Raw genomic sequence first — 20,008 nt, 5'->3', positions numbered from 1 at the left:
CGCCGGGGAGGCGGGCGCTTCCGGCTGGCGGGGCCGCGGCGGCTGCGGGGAAGGCGGGCTGGCTGCTTGCCTGGCCGCTGGCTTCTTTCCTGTGGACTCGATTGATCTGCTAATTGAAACGAGTGCTGTTGCGCTGTGTGGGCTGGCTCCTCCGCGCGCTGCCAAGCTGCACTCTTCATGGTGCGATGTCAGGTCCAGTACGCCTTTTGCTGGGCGGCCTTCCCCTGCTAACTCAGTGATGCAGGCTGCACTGGAAAAAGCAAGGGGCCTTGGCAGGTTGGCCACTGCGGCTTACAGCCTGGCCGGTGCGAAGCCCCCTGCTAATGCCCATTGCCTTTGTTGTTATTTTGTTGGTTTTTTTTTGGGGAGGGGACAGGGTTTCTCTGTGTAGCTCTGGCTGTCTCGGAACTTACTCTGCAGATCAGGTTGGCCATCGATACCACTTTGAATCTGACGCTGGGCCTTGCCTGGTAATCATTCGTACGTCTTCCGGCCCTTGCTTCCCAAGATTAAGTGTAGATGGAGGCTTTGGCACAGCTGAAGACAGCTGAAGGAGCTGTAGACTGCAGAAGCCTTAATACGGGCAGTGTCACAGGCCAGAGGGCCCCGGTGGTGCTGGTGCAGCCACTGAAGTCTGGAGATTTCATCTGCTGGAGAAGATGTCCAGAGCCCGAGCAGCCTTCTAGGTGCCCTGACTCCCAAACACTGTTCTAGCATGCCCCAAGTAGTTCTGGCCATGGCATGGACAGCTGAAGATGTCGGGAAGTTCTTAGAGTGGGCAGGGCATAAAGAAAAGAGAGTGCCATTTGACAGTGTCCCCAACCCCACTACTGTCACACTGAGGGAAGATCAACATTTAACAAGCCTGCCTTCCTTGGATTTCCATCCAGGTAGAGCAGAGAGCATTCAGCCAGCTCGAGGACAATGAGTATTTGTTCTTCCTGGTTAGACTTAACTCTGTGGCAGTCCTATCACAGCAGAGGGGTGTGGTGTGGTGTGTGTGTGTGAGAGAGAGTGTGTGTGTGTGTGTGTGTGAGAGAGAGAGAGAGAGAGAGAGATCGTGTGCTCCTGAATGCATGCACAGGTACCCAGGGAGGTCGGAAGACAGCACTGGAATCTCTGGAGCTGGAGTTAGTCATTTGTGAGCTGGTTGATAGGAAATGAGCTCAGGTCCTCTGGAAGAGCAGCCAGTGCTCTTAAACTCTGGGCCATCTCTCCAGCGCTAGAAACCTTCATTACATCAGGGTTATATCTGATTTCATTAGTCTTGATATTCGAACCAAATTACAGAAATGAATCCATCCTCTCAGCATGGGACCCCACGAGGAAACACAATTCTCTTTACACCCTGCTGTATTTCCCTTCACATATTAATACCACATTTCAAACACATTATATGTTTGATTTTCTCCAGCTAAACATATCCCAGGGTCTAGTGACCTCTGGCACAATCCTGCAGTCAGCCAACAATTCTTTATTGAATGCTTATTTTGGCCCTGTGCTACAATGATGGCCAGGGAAGTAACATGGTGGCCGGACACTGGGCTGCGGAGATAAAGGGATAAAGTCCTTGTTGCATGAGTGAGCTGCACTGCAGTCTGGATCCCCAGAACCCACTTTAAAAGCAGCCAGGTGGGTGTGAGCGCATTGTAATCCCAGTGCTCTCACTAGTTAGCCTAGCTCAGTCAGCAAGCTTTGATTCAGCAAACCTCACTATCAAAGATACTGGGCGTAACCTCTGGCCTCCATAGCACATGCACTCACATGTACCCACACATGAGGACATGCACACATGTAGCATAACATTTTAAAAAGAATAATATTTTTGTGTAGGCAAAATACTAAAAAGAAACGATATCATATTAAATATGATTTTATTCAGTTTTGCCTCAAAATCATGTTTATTTGAAAATAATTTGGGAATTTAAACTCGCAAAACACGTGCATTATAAAGAATCAGAACATTTACGGCTTAATTCCAGGGCGTTCCTGAACCCTCCCCTCGTCAATGTTATCCAGGTTGGAGAGTTGATTTCTGGATCATGATCACGGGTTCTATAGTGCAGAGCATCACGGAGTTTTCTAACCATCACCACGCACTAACCACCATTACACAGCCATAGTGCCATTGTTTTGAAAAGCATGAAAAGATTTCTTGGATGTAGTCACATTGGGAAAAGTAACAAGCAGGTCTCAGGGTTCTCACATCTTCCCACATCTTCCCCATCATCCCGCTAAGTCCCTGTTGGGGCCCTGGCGTAAGGTGAGGTTTAAGGACCAAGAGGTATGCCTAATTAGCTGTCTTTGTTCCCAATAACCTCCTTCACATGAAGATGCAAGATATGAACGTCACGAACCCATACCCTTGCGCTTCAGATGCCACACATTGCCTGCACTGTCCCTTCTGTGCTGGGGATTCAGCTGGGGTTGGCTTGCTAGGGAAGCGCTCTCCCTGTCCCTGTACTGGGTTTTGGAATTAGTATCAGTTGCTGCGTTAGTGATTCTACCTTAGCTAATTATTTCTTCTTCTAAGCAAGCATCGGCCGCTTTAATCTCTCCCAAACGCATGGGTCTCTTTGGGCTGATCAATTCGATAGAGGAACTGTGCAGGTGTGAAGTAGCCATGATACTCCACTGTGTCTGGGGTAGTATCGTAGTGGTAATGCCCTCCTTCTCCGTGATGGCTGAAGAAATGAGTGTGTTCCAGTCTCAAGTCAAGCCCCTAGGATAACAGGCAGTCTCGTTAGTATGGATTAAAATCATCTTGACTACAGTGTATTTAAGGAAAAGTCTTTTGTTACTTTTTAAAAGCCTTTTAAAATTATTTTTCTTTGAGATGGGAACTTAATATGTGGCTGAGACTAGCTTTGAACTCGCAATCTTCCTACCTGTATCTCCTGAGTGACAGATCACAGGGGCCTGTCACTAAACCTACAATTAAGTCTTTTTGTAGTGCTGATGCTTGAATCCAGGTCTCATGCACACCAGGCGAGGGCTCTGTTACTGAGCTACATCTCCAGCTGGCGGGTGTTTAGGTAAAGCAATGGAGTCACATGACGAGAGGATGCAGGATGCAGGAGGGTACTCAGCGTCGTCACTAAAGTGTAACTTCCCTGTTTTCCTTCTTTCCTTTCCTATATGTCCTTCTGGGAAGACTTTAACATTTTTATTCAACTCTAGCTTATTTAAAAATTTGCATAGGGGACTGGGGAGATGCCTTAGCGGTTAAGAGCACTGGCTGCTCCTCCAGAGGACCCCGGTACAATTCTCAGTACCCACATGGCAGCTGTAACCATCTGTAACACAGTTCCAGGGAGTATGACACCCTCTTATAGCTTCCGGGACACCAGGCACACACATGGTACACAGACATACATGTATGCAAAACATCCATATACATAAAAGTAATAAAATTTAGGGGTTTTTTTTCTTTACAAAATCTCTGCCTCTGAGAACTTAAATGCTTTGGCTTTGATACTCGGGCATTCTGCTCAAGGACTCAGTGTGTCAACAGACACATTTACAATATTTCTACTACTACAAAATGTCACTGGCAGTCTTTTAACTGATCATGTCACAGTCTTGTAAAGATAATCTAACAGTCACTGCTCCAAAGGCCTACCCATCACTATTTTGGCAGCCAGTTTCTTTGAACTGGCTTGACAGTACATTTTTTCAAGTCTGTAGCATTAGAATATGATGAACTAAACACAAAGGGAGGAGACATAAATCTTGTGCTCTATTATTATTTATTCTGTCTCTCCTCTCTCTCTCTTTCCTCTCTCTCTCTCTCTCTCTCTCTCTCTCTCTCTCTCTCTCGGTTTTTCGAGACAGGGTTTCTCTATATTGCTTTGCCTATTTATTGTCTTTTTTAAGACTGTGTCTCACTTTGTCCAGGCTGGCCTGGATCTGAGATCCTAGGGAGTTCTGGGATTAAAGTCATGTGCCCAGCTCTTTTATTATTTAATAGAACAACTTCTGTGTAATTTAAAATTCTCTCCTTCTTTTACTCTCTTGAAGGTAAAGTCTGCTCTGCCTGATGCTCAGGTAGAAAGCCACACATTCCCTCGCTTTAGGACAGTTCCCATAAACTGGGCATGGTGACGTATGCCTGAAGCCTCAGCATTGGAGGCAGATGTAGGCAGGAGGACGAGAAATTCTAGGTCATCCTCGGCTACATAAGGAGTTGGCTGTGACCTGGATTGAACCATGAGGTCAGAAATTAAAAAAAAAAAAAAAAAAAAGTCAGGTGTGATGGTGCATGCCTTTAATCCCAGCACTTGAGGGTCAGCGGCCGGCAGGTGGACTGGGACCGCCTAGGCTGTGGAGAGAGTCCCTGTCTCAACAACCCCCCAAACCCCACAAAACAAGAGATAATCCACAAGGCTATCCTCATGCTTAAATAACAAAACCCAAATGAGGCTCACAGATGGTCCAGCTGGCAAGAGAGCTTGCTACCAAGCCAGGCAACCTGAGATTGCTCTGCATACTCACTTGGTGGGAGAACACTGACTCTCACAGGTGTTATCTGACCTCCACACATGTGCTGTAGTGTGTGGGGCCCACACGTGTGCGCATGTGTTCACGTGTGTGTGCGTGTGTGTGCGCACATGTACACACACACACACACTCACAAAATAGTGTACCAAGCATTAGCACTGAGTATATAAGGCAGATGGAGACTCACCGGGTCTTTGGAGACAAAAACTGGCAGACAAACCAAGGGAGCCTTCATCTCATAAAAATGTAGCCATTTATTGACAGCTTCATCTGAGTTCAACGGGCACGAAGAAAACTCTGCTGGCTGTGAAAATTGTTAAACAGGAAATCACACTGAATATTAAATGAGAATTAAAAACTTTAAAATATGATATCACTGTAAATTTTATACATCTCACTGACTGGTTTTGGCATTAATTACATACCCCAGTTTTAAGGCTAGCCAACCAATTTGTACAAACTAAAACTTACTCCTAAATTAATGAAGGCAATTACTATCTCCTTTTACTTTTCATGGATCCTCAGTCTTTCTGCTGTATATGTTTTCTATCTTCTGTGTGATTTTAATCTAATTTAATTTGTTGTGATATTGGGAACTGAACTTGGGGACTTGCTGATACTCTATGCAAGTACTATGCCACGGAGCCATGGCGCCAGCCCCTCCTCATTCTAAAATATGTATCTTCTGCAATTCTGCAGACTGAAACCCGGACCACCTGCCTTCTAGGCAAGCACTGTATCACAGAGCTACCCAGTTTTCCCTGTCCAACCCTTCCACGCTGTCTTTTTTTTTTTCTCTCCAGTGCTAGGGTCAAACCTAGGGCCTTGCACATGCTAGTCAACCTCTCTGCTGAGCTACAGCCCCAGCTCCTCTGAGTTTGATCTGTACCTTGTAACTGCTGCCAGGAAGAGCAAATGGTGGATAGAGAGAGAAGGCACTACAAGTTGATAGAGGTATACAGATAATAAATTACTTTATGATAAGCTTAAACAAGGAGATGAGAGATGATATATAGAGACTACAAAAGTTTCTGGAAGAATTAGAACAGGGCCAGCAATTTGCTTCAACAGGCAAAAGGTAATCATTTTTATTTTTATGCGTTTTCATGTTTTGCCTGCATGTATGTGGGTGCACTACGTGCATGCCTGGTACCTATGGAGCCTAAGGATGGCACTGGGTCCCCCTGGAACTGGAGTTAATGAAGGCTGGGAACCACAATGTGGGGGTGGACACTGAATCCAGGTCCTCTGCAAAAGCAGCAAGTGTTCTTAACCACTGAGCCGTAACTCCTGCCTGGGTGAATGAGTTTTCAACAGAGAGCCAACACCAACCAAAGGCAAAACTGCACACACACATATGCAAAGGGACACAAAGGGACACAAAGGGACGAAGGTGACCTCTACACCATACACAGGTCACCTTCAATGGGGCAAAAGTCCTTACCCTGTAAGCATGGCGACTTGAATTTGATCCCTGACACTTATGATGGAAGAAAAAGCCCAACTTTCTGTTTTAAAAAATGTTATTAATGTATGTGTGCATGATGGGGTTGTGTGTGTCGCAGAGTCAATGTGGAAGGCAGAGGAAAACAGTCTTTCTTCCTGCTGCCTTTCAGTGGGATCTGGGCATTAAACGCTTATCTCAGGCCTCCAGAGCAGGCAACTTTCAGCCTGAGGACAGACTTCTCTGATCTCCACACACACCACGCACAATAGTAAAAACATGGAGAAATTAGAATGGAAAAGTACACTGTGTTTGGGGAAGACTCAGAACGTGCTGAGGACGGCTTAGCTCTGTTTCTCGCTTCGAGGTGAAGGCCTCAGCTTCTGTCCCTAGAATCCCACCCCCACCCGTGAAAGCAAACACCAATAACAAGATATCATTGCTGGGGGTGTGGCTCTGTGGCAAAGTGGCAGGGAGGTCCTGGGTTTGATCACCAAATGGCAAAAGACAAAGCAGAGGAAATCAATGTAACTGCTATTTAAAGGTTCTCACTAGGCATCTCTGTCTGTCTCTGCTTCCCAAGTCCTGGGATTAAAGACAAGAGCTACCATATCAAGCTGCTATTTAAATCTTAACGATTTCTTTCTTTTTTAAGTGGAAAAACTCTACCAAAATGTCAGAGTTTTAAAAAGGGGAAAATTCCTATGACACTGGGGTTAATCATGTGAAAATAAAAAAACTTTTACCATGAATTATATATATCTGTAATCGTAGCACCTAGGAGGCTGAGGCAAAAGTCTTGTTAATCCAAAGCCAATGCACTATATGTAGTAAGTTTGAGACTAGCCTGAATTACACAGCAAAATTGCCCCACCCCAAAACATGAAAAGCTGTGTCTATGCCGGCAGATGCACAGCCCTTACCATGATGTGGGCCTTGACTTTCCCCTTCTGCACAATGAAGGTGCCTCCCATTCCCACAGGCTTGTTTCCATAATGCTTCTCTAGAGTCTGCCTCATGCACGCCACAAAATTGAGCTGTCCCGTTCTTCTCTTGGCTTGTACCTCAATGACCTGCAGTGAGGTGGTGCACAAAAACGCATCAACTGCAGAAGTCTATGTAGACAACTCCCTACATGTGATAAACTGCAGAAGTCTATGTAGACAACTCCCTACATGTGATAAACTGCAGAAGTCTATGTAGACAACTCCCTACATGTGACAAACTGCAAAAGTCTATGTAGACAACTCCCTACATGTGATAAACTGCAGAAGTCTATGTAGACAACTCCCTACATGTGATAAACTGCAGAAGTCTATGTAGACAACTCCCTACATGTGATAAACTGCAGAAGTCTATGTAGACAACTCCCTACATGTGATAAACTGCAGAAGTCTATGTAGACAACTCCCTACATGTGACAAACTGCAAAAGTCTATGTAGACAACTCCCTACATGTGATAAACTGCAGAAGTCTATGTAGACAACTCCCTACATGTGATAAACTGCAGAAGTCTATGTAGACAACTCCCTACATGTGATAAACTGCAGAAGTCTATGTAGACAACTCCCTACATGTGATAAACTGCAGAAGTCTATGTAGACAACTCCCTACATGTGATAAACTGCAGAAGTCTATGTAGACAACTCCCTACATGTGATAAACTGCAGAAGTCTATGTAGACAACTTCCTACATGTGATAAACTGTAAAAGTCTATGTAGACAACTACCTACGTGTGATAAACTGTAGAAGTCTATGTTGACAACTACCTACATGTACCATTATAAATCTTACTGCACACACAGGTTAGAGATGAGGTGTCTCAGGCCTTGTGATCTTAATCTCTCTCTCTCTCTCTCTCTCTCTCTCTCTCTCACACACACACACACACACACACACACGCTATGCGTGACTCCAACCATCTTACCCACGAGTCCTTGAACTGAGTCCTTTCCTGGACTCTGGAGATCAAGGTGGGGAAAGTTTGAGGATTACCCACCAGATAATGGGCTCCGTCTCTGTTAAGGAGGGCTGAAGACATGCTCACAAGGTCCCACTCCCTGTAGCCTGGACGCGGTTTCTCTACGTTCTTGGGTCCTTTCAGAACTCTGTTTCATTTCTCAAGTAGCTAGAGAGGCTCTTCTTTCAAGACCTAAGTCCGCACAGCAGCCACTGCGAGATCTCCCTAGCCTCTCCTTAGCCACAATTGTAAGCACAATGCTGGCTACTCTGCAATAAATGCCCATTCGCTACCTGTACATAGGTGTCACCTTATAGTTTTATGGAAGGGGCAGCACCCAGAATGGTATCTTCTTACCTTCTACTGAGAAAGTGTCCTCTTTACTAAGTAATAGTCTTAACTTTGATTTTAAAAAGGATTTTGTCTTTCCATGTACTGTTCTGAATATTTTATTACTTAATTAATTAGGCTATAGAAGAGCTTTGGCACTGGCCTATCTGATTTTCCTGGGAGAACTATATTGGGGGGGAAATGAACGCTCAAATGTTGCTATCTGAGAAGACATAAAGAATGCTGTGTTCTGATGGCCATAATCACCTTGCCAGGTTGGCCTTCGCTGGCAAAAAGATTAGCCAATAGTGCGCATTCAAAGCCGTGGTATTTTTGGCTGTACTTCTCCAGCAGGCAACTGCCATCCCCAGGGTTAATTCGGGCAAAGTAACTTCCATTCACAGGACGTTTGTTTTCACTTGCTGTTTGAGCAATTGGCATGAACTGGAAATAAAAAGTCAATTTTAGTTTATTAATGAGTAAAAACTTTAAGAAATCTTACCCCAGGTCTCTTTCCCAACATATTTACAATATTTTTGTGGTGTTGGAGATTGAAGCCAGGCCTTTATTCATTCCAGGACAAGGGTCTACCCCGACGCACATTCCCTACCCTTATTTCAAACTGTAATCTAATCACACAAGAGCAGCCTGATCATTCCCCGGTGCCATTTCAAGAACAGACGAATTAATGGTCCGTCGGTGGAGAGCTTCCCCTGTCCCCACCGCTTCACTAAGTCTTCCTCTCTGCCATATTCTATCTCCCCAAAGGGGGAATCAACCGGGAAAATTCAGCCTGTTTCATTTTAACTATTTCCACTATTTTGTCACGGCTGTGCAAATCTAACACATACATCTTACAATACGGGTTTTGAATTTTCTTTTAGAGTCATTTATTTTGTGTGTATAAGTGTTTGGGCTACATAGCCTGATTCTGCCTCAAAAAACAAGGACACACCATGCACACAGGCACGCGTACACACACACACACACACACACACACACACACACACACACACACACACACATGCACACACACCTTTTTGGCTTAACCTGTTCCCTAAGAAACCAGGAAGTAAAGGTAGGCGCTTCATCAGCATTGCATCAATTGGAGAACCCACTCGCCCAAATCTGGAGAGTCATCAGCTGCTTACAATCCCCTCAAAAAGAAGGTGCTTTCATTTTTTCCTTTGAGACAGATTTGGAATTCACCATGATGGCCTTGAGCTTGCACAGTCCTCCTGCCTCAGCCTCTTAAGTGCTAGAACTACGTGTAGGAGTCGCCAGCTAAAAGTAGATTCTGACAGGCCACTGAGTAACTCAAATGTCAAACGAACATAATAACAAAACTATCCACATACTGACCTCAGAATTGAATCCAAGCGTCTGAAATGGACCTGCCCCTGCTCCAAGGATAAACGCTCCAGGCAGCTTTATTTCTTTTGCAATCTGGTTTAGGTCATAAACCTATAAAAATGAAGAAGTTATTGAAACTGCAATATAACAGTTTCCTGATTTATATTTTACAACAGTCCACTGCTTCTCTGCCTGCCTGCCTGCCTGCCACACTCACTCGTGGCCTTAGTGACAAACAGGAGTCAACCCAGTTTCTACAGTCTGTGAATACAAAGAATAAAAGCATATACTTACTTTTGTTTTGTTTACAAGAGGCATTAAGTAAGGCACACCTCCTACTTCTGCAATTCTAGTTTGCCCACAGATGCCTAAAAAACACAAGCCATCTTAGAAGCAGGCACGTATATCATTCAAGTATAAGATTCCAGAAGATACTAACTTCCTAGGAACAGGTGTAAGAATCTCAGCGTTGGAACTAACAGAGACGAGAAGATGCACGTGGTCCCTGCTCAGTCCCGCCTCAACTGTCACCCACATCACTGAACGTGGGTGGTGGCTGACTCATGGTACACTGACAAGTGGTATTGAGAAGGCAGGGGCCAACTTTTGGGTGAAATTCCCAGAATTCATCTGCTTAGTCCCTTAAAAATCTCCCTTTACCAAGGGCATTTTCATTTTAAAAAAAAAAAATATTCTTTTTGGCATAAGTTGTATATTTAAATTTTCAAAACCTTTTGCTTTGGTAGAATTTTGTTCTTTAGATCCATGCTGAGAAATGTTTTTGAGTTGTTTATACAAATAGATAACCCTTGGGTGCTAGGAAGGGTTTGTGTGTGTCTATAGTTGTGTAGGTATTTTGTTGTTTTGTGGGAGGTATGGAACCCAGGGCTAAAAACAAACCCTACCACTCAGCTGTCCCCTCCCCGGGTCCTCCCCTTACGTTTTATAACACATTTTTTTTGTTTGTTTGTTGTTTTTGAGACAGGGTTCCTATGTGTAACAGCCCTAGCTGTTCTGGAACTCTGTAGACCAGACTGTCCTTGAACTCACAGAGATCCACCTGCCTCTGCCTCCTGAGTGCCACTACCCAGCTACATTTTATTTACTAACTGATTGATTTCACGTGTGTGTATCCAAGCGTGTTGTATGTATGTACGATATATGTAAATGTTTATGTGCATATACTTTCACATTTGCCGCAAGCAGAGGCCAGAGACTTGTTCTGTCACTCTCTACCTTATTCTGCGAACCTGGAGCAAACCCCAGCAACCTTGTGTGCCTACCCTGGAGTGCTGGGGTCACAGGCACGCATGGCTGCTTCAGGTTTGTATGTGGGTGTGGGGATGTGAACCTGGGTCCTCGTGCTTGAGCAGCAAGAGCTGCTACCACTGAGCCATTTCTCTAACCCCTCTACTTACATTTGTCTTCATTACATTTATTTTGCATGTTTGGTGGACAGAGGACAACTTGTGGGAATCTCCCCTCTACCATAGGGTTCTGGGGATCAGATTCAGTTGTCAGGTTTGATGGCAAGGGCCCTTGCCAGCCCCTCTACCTGCATTTTAGTAATTATTTAGTAATAACGAAGGACACAATTTTGAAGAAGGCACCTTTTTTGTTGTTGTTAAGCAATAAGTTTTATTAGGAAGGGAAGGGGGAAGGAAAGAGGTAAAGAGACACAGAGACAGGGGACAGAGGAGAAGAGGGAGACAGGACAAGTCCTGTCTGCCCAGGGAAAGAGAGAGCGTAAGTCCAGAAGGCACTTCTGAAAGCAGAGTAGAAGTTATCTTTTACTTGGGAAGTCTTGCAAGGGTATCCATCATTGAAACACACGCCCTCGCCCTGCTGTTATAGAGAGGAGGGATGCAAAGTCTTACAGGTGTCTTCTGTGTTTTGGGAGGAACAGAAATTATCCACAGACTGTGCATTGAGGGACAGAGATGCTGATGGCTGGTGGAACTCCTACAGGGCTCTTAGCTGTCCAGGAAAGGTAAGAAGGGAGCCCTAGGCAGAGATATGCTACATACAACAGAAAACTCCTAGAGAGCTAGTTGAGACAAGGTCAAAGGTGTTAGATCCTGGATGAAATGGCAAGATTAGAGATTAGACGAAAAACTCAGAGGATACACAAATAGGAGGAGGTAGGGGAAGACCCTGGAAAAGGCATCACAGAGAAAGGCAGCTGGAGAAACAAGCTGCTCTTTCCAAACAGAAAACCGGAACCCAGGGACTCATGGGATTTTCGTTTGTTCGTCCAGGGTTTAAGTGGGGCTGGAGAGATGGTTCGGCAGTCAAGAGCATGGATCCTACTCTTCCCAAAGACCTGGGTTCAGTTCCCAGCACCCACACCATCTCCAGCCCATGAGTGCAGTCTCCGAGGATGTGTGCTCTTTTCTGCCCCCCATAGGCACCCCAGGCATGCACAAGGTGCAGTCATACCTGCAGACAAAACACTAATGCACAGAAAATGTGTTTAAGATGCTCTCTCATGGAAGTCCTAGTCAAGTGACCTGACAGACCTACATGACCCCACCTGGATGGCGTTGCCCTACATGTGGAATTGGGGTGGGGGGGGAGGGTGGTCAGGGTGCATGTGAGGGGGCAGAGAGGGTAAAAGGGAGGGAGGGAAAGGGAACTGGGATCCACATGTAAAATAATAAATTAAATTAAAAAAATTAAAAAAAAAAAAGATGGTCTCTCATGTTCTCAAGGTGTGGAGAGGGACTGCCATCTGGCCTGTTTAAAATAACAGACTACTAGAAGCCCCCGCCCCCCAACATGAAGCTGAACTTCCCTGTTTAATGTATCTAAGGATGTGGTACACTGTGGGACTTAGTCCAGGTAATGGAATTCATACACATGAGAGGCAGGTCTAGCATCTAAGAGTTCCAAGCAGATTACTATTTAACAAAATATGTCAATTAACATAATAAAAGAAACAGAAAATGCTTTTTTTTTTTCAATTGGTTCTATGAGACAGGGTTTCTCTGTGTAGCTTTGGCTGTCCTGGAACTAGCTCTTGTAGACCAGGCTGGTCTTGAACTCACAGAGATCCGCCTGCCTCTGCCTCCCAAGTGCTGGGATTAAAAGTGTGCGCCACCAACACCATTACCAGACAAATGCAAAGACCTTTAATCCTTTATCACCAGAGGACGAGGTTAAACTTTGAACACACCTGCATCTGGCTTTGATTATGCCCGACCCTGGTATACCAGCCTCTCGAAAGCTTGTTTTCTTGCCAGTGAGCTGGAGCCAGCCCTTTCCTGGGAGGGCTGCCGTAGTATGTCTAACCCAGTCTGTCACAGGCCAACTGCTTTACTCAATCAAGTATTCAATTCTTTCCCTTCTCACTTCAAACTTGGCAAATTCCTTGAAGGGGTGCAAACGTTTACTAGATGAAGCAAATATAAGGCTAAAAAGAGGCTTACTCAATTTTAAATCACGTATATGATGTGTGTATGTGTGGGGATATGTGCTCGGGAATGCAGACTCCCTTGGAGTCGGGAAGAGGGCTTTGGGTCCCTGGAGCTCGAGTTACAGGCAGCTGTGAACTACCTGATGTGAGAAGACCCCTGGTGAGCCATCTTTCCAGCCCCCAAATATAGGCCTCTCAAGACATGTTCTGAGCTTGAATAATTAAAGGAAGTTGTTGTTGTTGTTGTTCTGCCTGCACATCTGCCTGCACACCAACAGAGGGCACCAGAACTCATTATAGATGGTTGTGAGCCACCATGTGGTTGCTGGGAATTGAACTCAGAACCTCTGGAAGAACAGCCAATGCTATTAATTTCTGAGACATCTTTCCAGCCCCCTAACAGAAGTTTTTGGAAATCATTTGGGAAGTTAGAAACAACATTCTTATGTGCTCAAATCTTAGCCTACTGAGTATGTTACATAACTAAAGCATAGAGGGTTATGAGCACTAAGAACACACCTGAAACATTGTTCCCACGAGGGCACACAATGCAATCTGACCCACAGAAATTAGCCAAACTGAGCCTGAAAGTTTTAACAGCCTTTATTCTTGGAGGAAAATAATACGAGCTTCTGAAAAAGAGTCTGACTGAAAGCCAAAACCATTTTTTTTTTTTTTTAAAGACTACATACCTTTTACAGGAAAGGTAAATGGTTCCTTTGTTAAATCTGGGCAGTCAACAACAGAGACCTGAACATCAGCAAAGTTGGCCTTCAGGCCCTTCTGCAAAACTAATAAAAGACATGTAAAGGAGTTATTTAGCATTAGACAAACATTTGGCCACCATATACTAAGTCTCCCTTCAAAGTTTCTTTTTTAGACTCACAACCCAAACTTGGTATCAAAAAGAGGGATGGAAGCTGGGTGTGGTGGCACACTCCTTTAATCCCAGCACTTGGGAGGCAGAGGCAGGCGGATCTCTGTGAGTTCAAGGCCAGTCTGGACTACAGAGCGAGTTCCAGGACAGCCAGGGCTACACAGAGAAACCCTGTCTTGAAAAAAAAAAGAGCTGAGGTGGTGTGCACACCTTTGATCTTTACACTAGGGAGGCAAAAGGCAGGTGGATCTCTGAGTTCAAGACCAGTTTGATCCACCGAGTGAGTTTCTACACAAAGAAACTCTGTCATGAAAAAAATAAATAAGTAAATTAGTAAAAGAGATGGCACCAGGGCTTCAGCACAAAGCACATCATCTACCCCTGGCCTGCACCACAACCATCAAGTAGTGGTCGTACTGATGAATAAAAGTGGCTGTTGGCACGATCAAGGCTATAATGTATTCTATGCCATGTAAATGCCCATCATTACTAACCTTGGTGCGGTGGTTTATAGAAGAACAGCCCCCACAGGAGCATTTATTGGAATGCTTAGTTACCATAGTTACCAGGGATCGACCTGTTTGAGAAGGATTAGAAGGCGTGGCCTTCTTGGAGGAGGCGTGTCACTGGGAGCAGCCTTTGAAGTTTCAACAGTCCTTGCTTACCAGACCCTGTCTCTCCGCCTCTGCCTGTGGGTCTGGACGTAAAGCTCTCAGCTACTGCTCCAGCACCACGCCTGTCTGTCTGTCTGGACCATGCCTGTCTGTCTGCGCCATGAGGAAATGAGTGGCACACAGGTAAAGGCTAATGTCCCCGGGGAATTAAACAAAAACCTAATGAAGGAATTTCAAGCCACAGATTTAGTGGAGGTTATAGACAAGCGTTGCAGGATATTAGATCACACTGTAACTCCAGAATTGTGACAGTTAAAGAAAACTGACCATAGATCAAGGCAGGACAAGCAAGCAATTGGCTGGAAAGTAACCATAGAGGGTGAGGAGTCAGGCGGCCAGAGGGAGGGAGGCACAGGAAGTGGGGGGGGGGGGACTGACTGGAGGAGTTTTTGTTTCAGACAGGACAGGAGAAAAGTCTCTTTCTGAGGAGACAGTGCAGGAAGGTCAGGAAGGTCGCGAAGGTCGCCTGGCTGCTCTCTCTGCCTCTCTGAGCTAGCAGGGTTTCAGCCTGGCATCTGGCTCCAGAGTCTCTACTGGTAAAATAAAAGCACAGCCCTAGTTAAAACCACATTTGCCTGTCTAGGTGGAAGTGGTTGAGATGGAGCAGGGGGCTGGGAAGGCTCCCCTGGCTGCGTTATCCCAGGGAGACTACGCAGGCACAGCCAGCAGCCGAGGCAGCCAGAGGATCAGGTGCAGCCGCTGTGTTGCAGGTAAAAAGCAACACACGAGACCTCAAGCCACAGCGGCCAGACTCAAGTGCCAAATGCAGGTATCAAAGGCGATGGACCATGGTTACCTCCAGGGACAGAAAGGCTGACTGGAAGGGAGCTACTAGGGTGCTGGATATAAATATGTTTTGATCTGAATGGCAGTTACAATGGTTAGGGTTTTATTTCTGTGAAGACATACCATGACCATGGCAACTCTTCTTAAGTTTTTTGTTGTTGTTTTGAGACAGGGTTTCTCTGTACTTTTGGAGTCTGTACCGGAACTAGCTCTTGGTGACCACTCTGGTCTCGAACTCAGAGATCCGCCTGCCTCTGCCTCCCAAGTGCCGGGTGACATTTAATTGGGGCTGGCTTACAGTTTTAGAGGTTTAGTCCATTACTGTCACGGCAGGAAGCGTGTAGGCAGACATGGTGCTGGAGAGGGGGCTGAGAGCTCTAAGTACGAATCCACAGGCACCAGGCAGAGCACTGGCTTGAGCTTCTGAGACCTGGAAGCCTGTCCCCACTTCCTCCAGCAAGGCCACACCTCACAACAGTGGCGCTCTCTATGGGCCAAGCATTCAAAAGCACGCACACTTCTCTGGGGGCCATAAGTATTCAAACCACCGTACGTAAGTCCTAGTGCTCACATTCTGCAGACGCTGCATGATGTCTTAACATTCCAGAGCTTTTTTCTTATAGAACTTTCTTTTACTTTTTTTTTTTTTTTTTTTGGTTGTGAGCCTAGCCTTTAACGGCTGAGCCATCTCTCTAGCCCTCTGCTTGTTTTTTATGAGACAGGGGTCTCACTAGGTAGCCCTGGCTGTCCTGGAACTCATTACATAGACCAGGCTGGCCTCGAACTCAGAGATCTTCCTGACTCTGTTGAAGAGACATTTTAATAATACTGTATAAAAGTATGTCTGATAACCTGGCATCCCGCAGCTCCTTACCAATGAAGAATGATACTTGTCAAAGTTAGAATCTGATATCAAGTAACTGAGTGACAGCTTGGCCAACAAGGACAGGCTCTTCTATGGCTAGGAAGAGAGACTGCTACAGTGCGATCTATTTAACAGAAATATATGTATTTATAGGCTGTGTGCGTGCACAGACACACACACACATGCATGCACGCACACACGCATGCACGCACACATGCACACACACATACACACGCACGCACACATGCATGGACACACCACACGCATGCACACACACACACACATGCACATGCAGGCTAAGGTGCATGTAGAGATTAGATGACAACTTGTGGCAGGTGGCTCTCTTCTCTCACTAAGTTGGTCCCTGGGATGGAATCCAGGTTGTCAAGCTTGTTCTACAAGCACCTAAGTTTACCCACTGAGCTACTTCATCAGCCAAGCCCTGTGAGCAACATATTTTTAAGGATCAAAAAGATAGTATAAGGAGAAAGCAACAGAAAAAGCAGGTACATGTTTGACTCAGTCTCTTCAAGAACACACGCTAACTACCAGACAGCACACTGTGAGACAGAAGTTACCACACAACGGAGCCTAACTACATCGAGGAGAGGCAGGTCCTGAGGCATCAGAGGTTTGAATGCACACCTCCCGGCTTCATTTTGTGCAATCATCCATCTTTTCTCTTCTCTACTTTAGATTGGGGGAACTTCCTTAACTTCTTGTTGAACAAGAGTGAACAAAAGAAAAGAAATATCCACAGACAATCTGTGACCTAGCAGGCAGAGCAAAGTATACTTGGGACTATGATCAATGATCTACAGTGAACTATTTATCTTGCTTTTATTTTTATTTATGTATTCACTTTTAATGTGTGAGTGTTTTGCCCGTATGTATGTGTGTGCACCATCCGTGTGTCTGGTGCTAAAGGAGGCCAGCAAAGGGCACTGAGCCCCCTAGAACTGACAATTACAGACCACCGTGAGCTGCCATGTGAGTTCTGGGGACAGTTCTGGGGATCACTGGAGTTCAGCCAGTGCCCTTAACCTCTGACCCATCTCCGCAGCCCCAGCAGGCTACACATTCAAAGAACACTGTTAATGTTACACCGCTCTCTGCTAATTGCTAATTGTCACCGAATAAAGGTGGCAGGAACCAGACCACTTTAGCCACATGATGGTTACTTCCAGGGGAACAAGCAGAGGAGGAGCTAGCGCCAGGGCTGGAAACAAAATGAATTTTGAATTTATCTATAATCATCTTTCAAGAAATCTAAAACTATGCATACATGTCAACATGTACAGAGGACAGGATTTTAAGGTGTTATATGCAGTTTCATGCTAAGAATCTTGAAATTAAACAATTTCTATTTTGTTAATATCAGATGGAGTAGTAAATATAAATGCTTATAAAGAACATACCATAAAACATAAAAGTTTTTTTTATTTTTTGAGAGACAGAATTTTGGAGTTTTTTTTTTTAAATAAAAGTACTGAACAGATCTGAAATGGAAATTTCTGTATCAAAAGTACCATTTCAATAAGATACAGATAGGTAATTAGCTACATAAGTATCTCAGGAATCTTTATTATTATTATTTTTTTTTCTGGTACAGTCCTTAAAATCCCATGGCTAGGCTGGAGAGATGGCTCAGCAGTTAAGAGCACTGGCTGCTCTTCCAGAGGACCCGGATTCAACTCCCAACGCCCACATCTGCCTGTAACTCCAAGATCTGACACCCTTACGCAAGCAAACATACATGCAGGCAAAACACCCACACACGTAAAAATAAATAAAATGCAAAATCCCAAGGCTTACCTTCAGCAAGCTCCTCCAGGCTTGGCACATGAAAAGAAAACTCAATACAAGCCATTTTCTTTCTTCCCCAGCAAGGTTGCTTACGCAGCAGAGAGTTCTGGAAACACACGGTGCAGTTCAGTTACTTGATGAAGGCAAAGGTCACTGAGGTTCCATATCCTCAGAGTTCAATTATGTAAGAAGGGCAAAGTGCCCCAAGCTGCCCCAGAGCCCCAATCACACCATGTCCATCCCACGTGGCAGGGGGCGAGGGCCTCTTTCCCACTCTCCTCCCTCTCTTCCTTTCTCCATTTTCTCCCCGTCCTCCTGCCTTTCCCTTCTTCCTTCCTGGCAGGGTTGTGTGTAGAACCCAGGACCTCAGGTGAGTGCTGCAGCCCAGCCTACCACCGCATCTGAATCTGTCCTTTCTGTCTCGTTTGTTCAGGACTGAGATGAAACCAGGGCTCCGGAAAGCAATCTCCCACTGAGACTCAGGTTGAACCTGGGCTTTTCCAGCACAGGGTCTAAGAATATGGCCTTGAAGCTGTGCTGAGAATTACAAGTGGTTTACTACATGTGTGCATGCGTGAATGTATAGTTCATACGAGTCTATACAGTTACATCTGTATAGAAAACACACGGTACACCATTTGTTTCCTGTTCTCTATTTGACATGTAAACTACAAGTTAGCTGTCTTAGATGAAATAAGTGGTTTAATATTGCATCTATTTATTTGTGTGCATGTGCACAGCACAGCAGACGTGTGGAGGCCAGAGGCCAACTTACAGGAGTTGGTTCTCTGCCCACCGTGTGGATGCTGCGAACTGAGCTCAGGCTGTTGTGATGGTAAGTACCTTTACCCACCGAGCCATCTTGCTGGCCTCTGACTACCCTTACTATTATTCTTATTTATTTATTTATTTATTTATTTATTTATTTATTTATTTATTTATTATGTATACAGTGTTCTGTCTGCATGTATTCCTGCAGGGCAGAGGAGGGCACCAGCCTCATTATAGATGATTGTGAGCCACCATGTGGCTGCTGGGAATTGAACTCAGGACCTCTGGAAGACCAGCTAGTGCTCTTAACCATTGAGCCATCTCTCCAGCCCCTCTTATCATTATTCTAAATGGAGAATAAATTTTATTCCAAAAGTAGATCTCAGGAACAACAAAATACCAAAAGCTGAATTATAGTAGAAAAACAGGAGTTGACTTTCCCCCCCCCCTCCCGAGTCTACAAAATTACATTACCAGATATGTTGTCAAACTTCATTTGTTTACATTTGAACCATTCCTTTTATCCATCGTTTTTACAGACTATTTTAGTTACCAATTGAAATGGAAGCCTATGGAATTATTAGATTTTGGAAGTCAAATGTTTAATTTACAAATGAACATACTTACTTGGTAAATACTTTTAACATTAAATCAATCTAATAACCTAACCAATTATAATCTTGTATTTCCAAAAATGTACAGCAAGAGCATTTTACAGAAAACAGATGCAAATATGTAAAGATTGGTATTGACACACCTCACCCCGTTCAGGAGATGAGGTTTATAAGCGAGCAGACTAACACAGGGAAAGGAAAGGAGGTAGGGAGGGATGACAGGCAAAGCCAGTCGCGGCATAGGACAGTCAAATTACGAAGGGCATTTCTGCCTCTCAGGGTAGTCTTCAATGCGGTTAACGGAACATCTCCTCAATCTGACCTGTGGGTTTGCAAGTGGTCACACAGCAGGAGAAAAGTGGGCCCCTCAGAGTCCTCATGGGTTGCTTTTGTTTTTGTTTTGAGGCAGGGTATCCATATCCTGTGTACATAACGGAACTCCTCCAGCGCACAGAGCTCCTCCTGCTCTGTTTCCAGTGCTAGGATTAAAAGCGCATTCAAGAATTTAAAAGGGAAGCAATGACCTGTGTGCTGGGAATGGAACTGTTGGAAAGTGGTACCCACTTTTAGCTATGGCACTATTTACCTAGGCTGGAATTTCTTCCAGTATT

The 20,008-nt window shown here is 44.9% G+C and overlaps 1 protein-coding gene and 1 pseudogene across 2 annotated transcripts; both read right to left on the bottom strand.

The window, feature by feature from the left end:
• Positions 1-1,872: 1,872 nt before the first annotated feature.
• On the bottom strand, positions 1,873-18,108 carry CUNH11orf54 (chromosome unknown C11orf54 homolog). 2 transcript variants are annotated; one of them, XM_051198765.1, is made up of 8 exons: positions 18,022-18,108; positions 13,697-13,795; positions 9,884-9,957; positions 9,599-9,700; positions 8,504-8,680; positions 6,868-7,017; positions 4,688-4,804; positions 1,874-2,722 (listed from the first exon to the last, which is right to left on the bottom strand). In XM_051198765.1, exons 1-8 carry the CDS (start codon positions 18,074-18,076, stop codon positions 2,549-2,551), a joined length of 948 nt encoding a protein of 315 aa, XP_051054722.1. In that variant the 5' UTR covers positions 18,077-18,108; the 3' UTR covers positions 1,874-2,548. The 2 variants fall into 2 exon arrangements, with proteins under 2 accessions (XP_051054731.1, XP_051054722.1); XM_051198774.1 differs by lacking the exon at positions 8,504-8,680 and having other exon boundaries at positions 1,873-2,722; positions 18,022-18,107.
• LOC127233693 (uncharacterized) lies at positions 16,223-16,343 on the bottom strand (annotated as a pseudogene).
• Positions 18,109-20,008: the final 1,900 nt, after the last annotated feature.

The sequence above is a fragment of the Phodopus roborovskii genome, unplaced genomic scaffold (assembly GCF_943737965.1).
Source record: "Phodopus roborovskii unplaced genomic scaffold, PHOROB, whole genome shotgun sequence".
NCBI lineage: Eukaryota > Metazoa > Chordata > Mammalia > Rodentia > Cricetidae > Phodopus > Phodopus roborovskii.
This window is presented reverse-complemented; position numbering and strand designations above follow the sequence as displayed.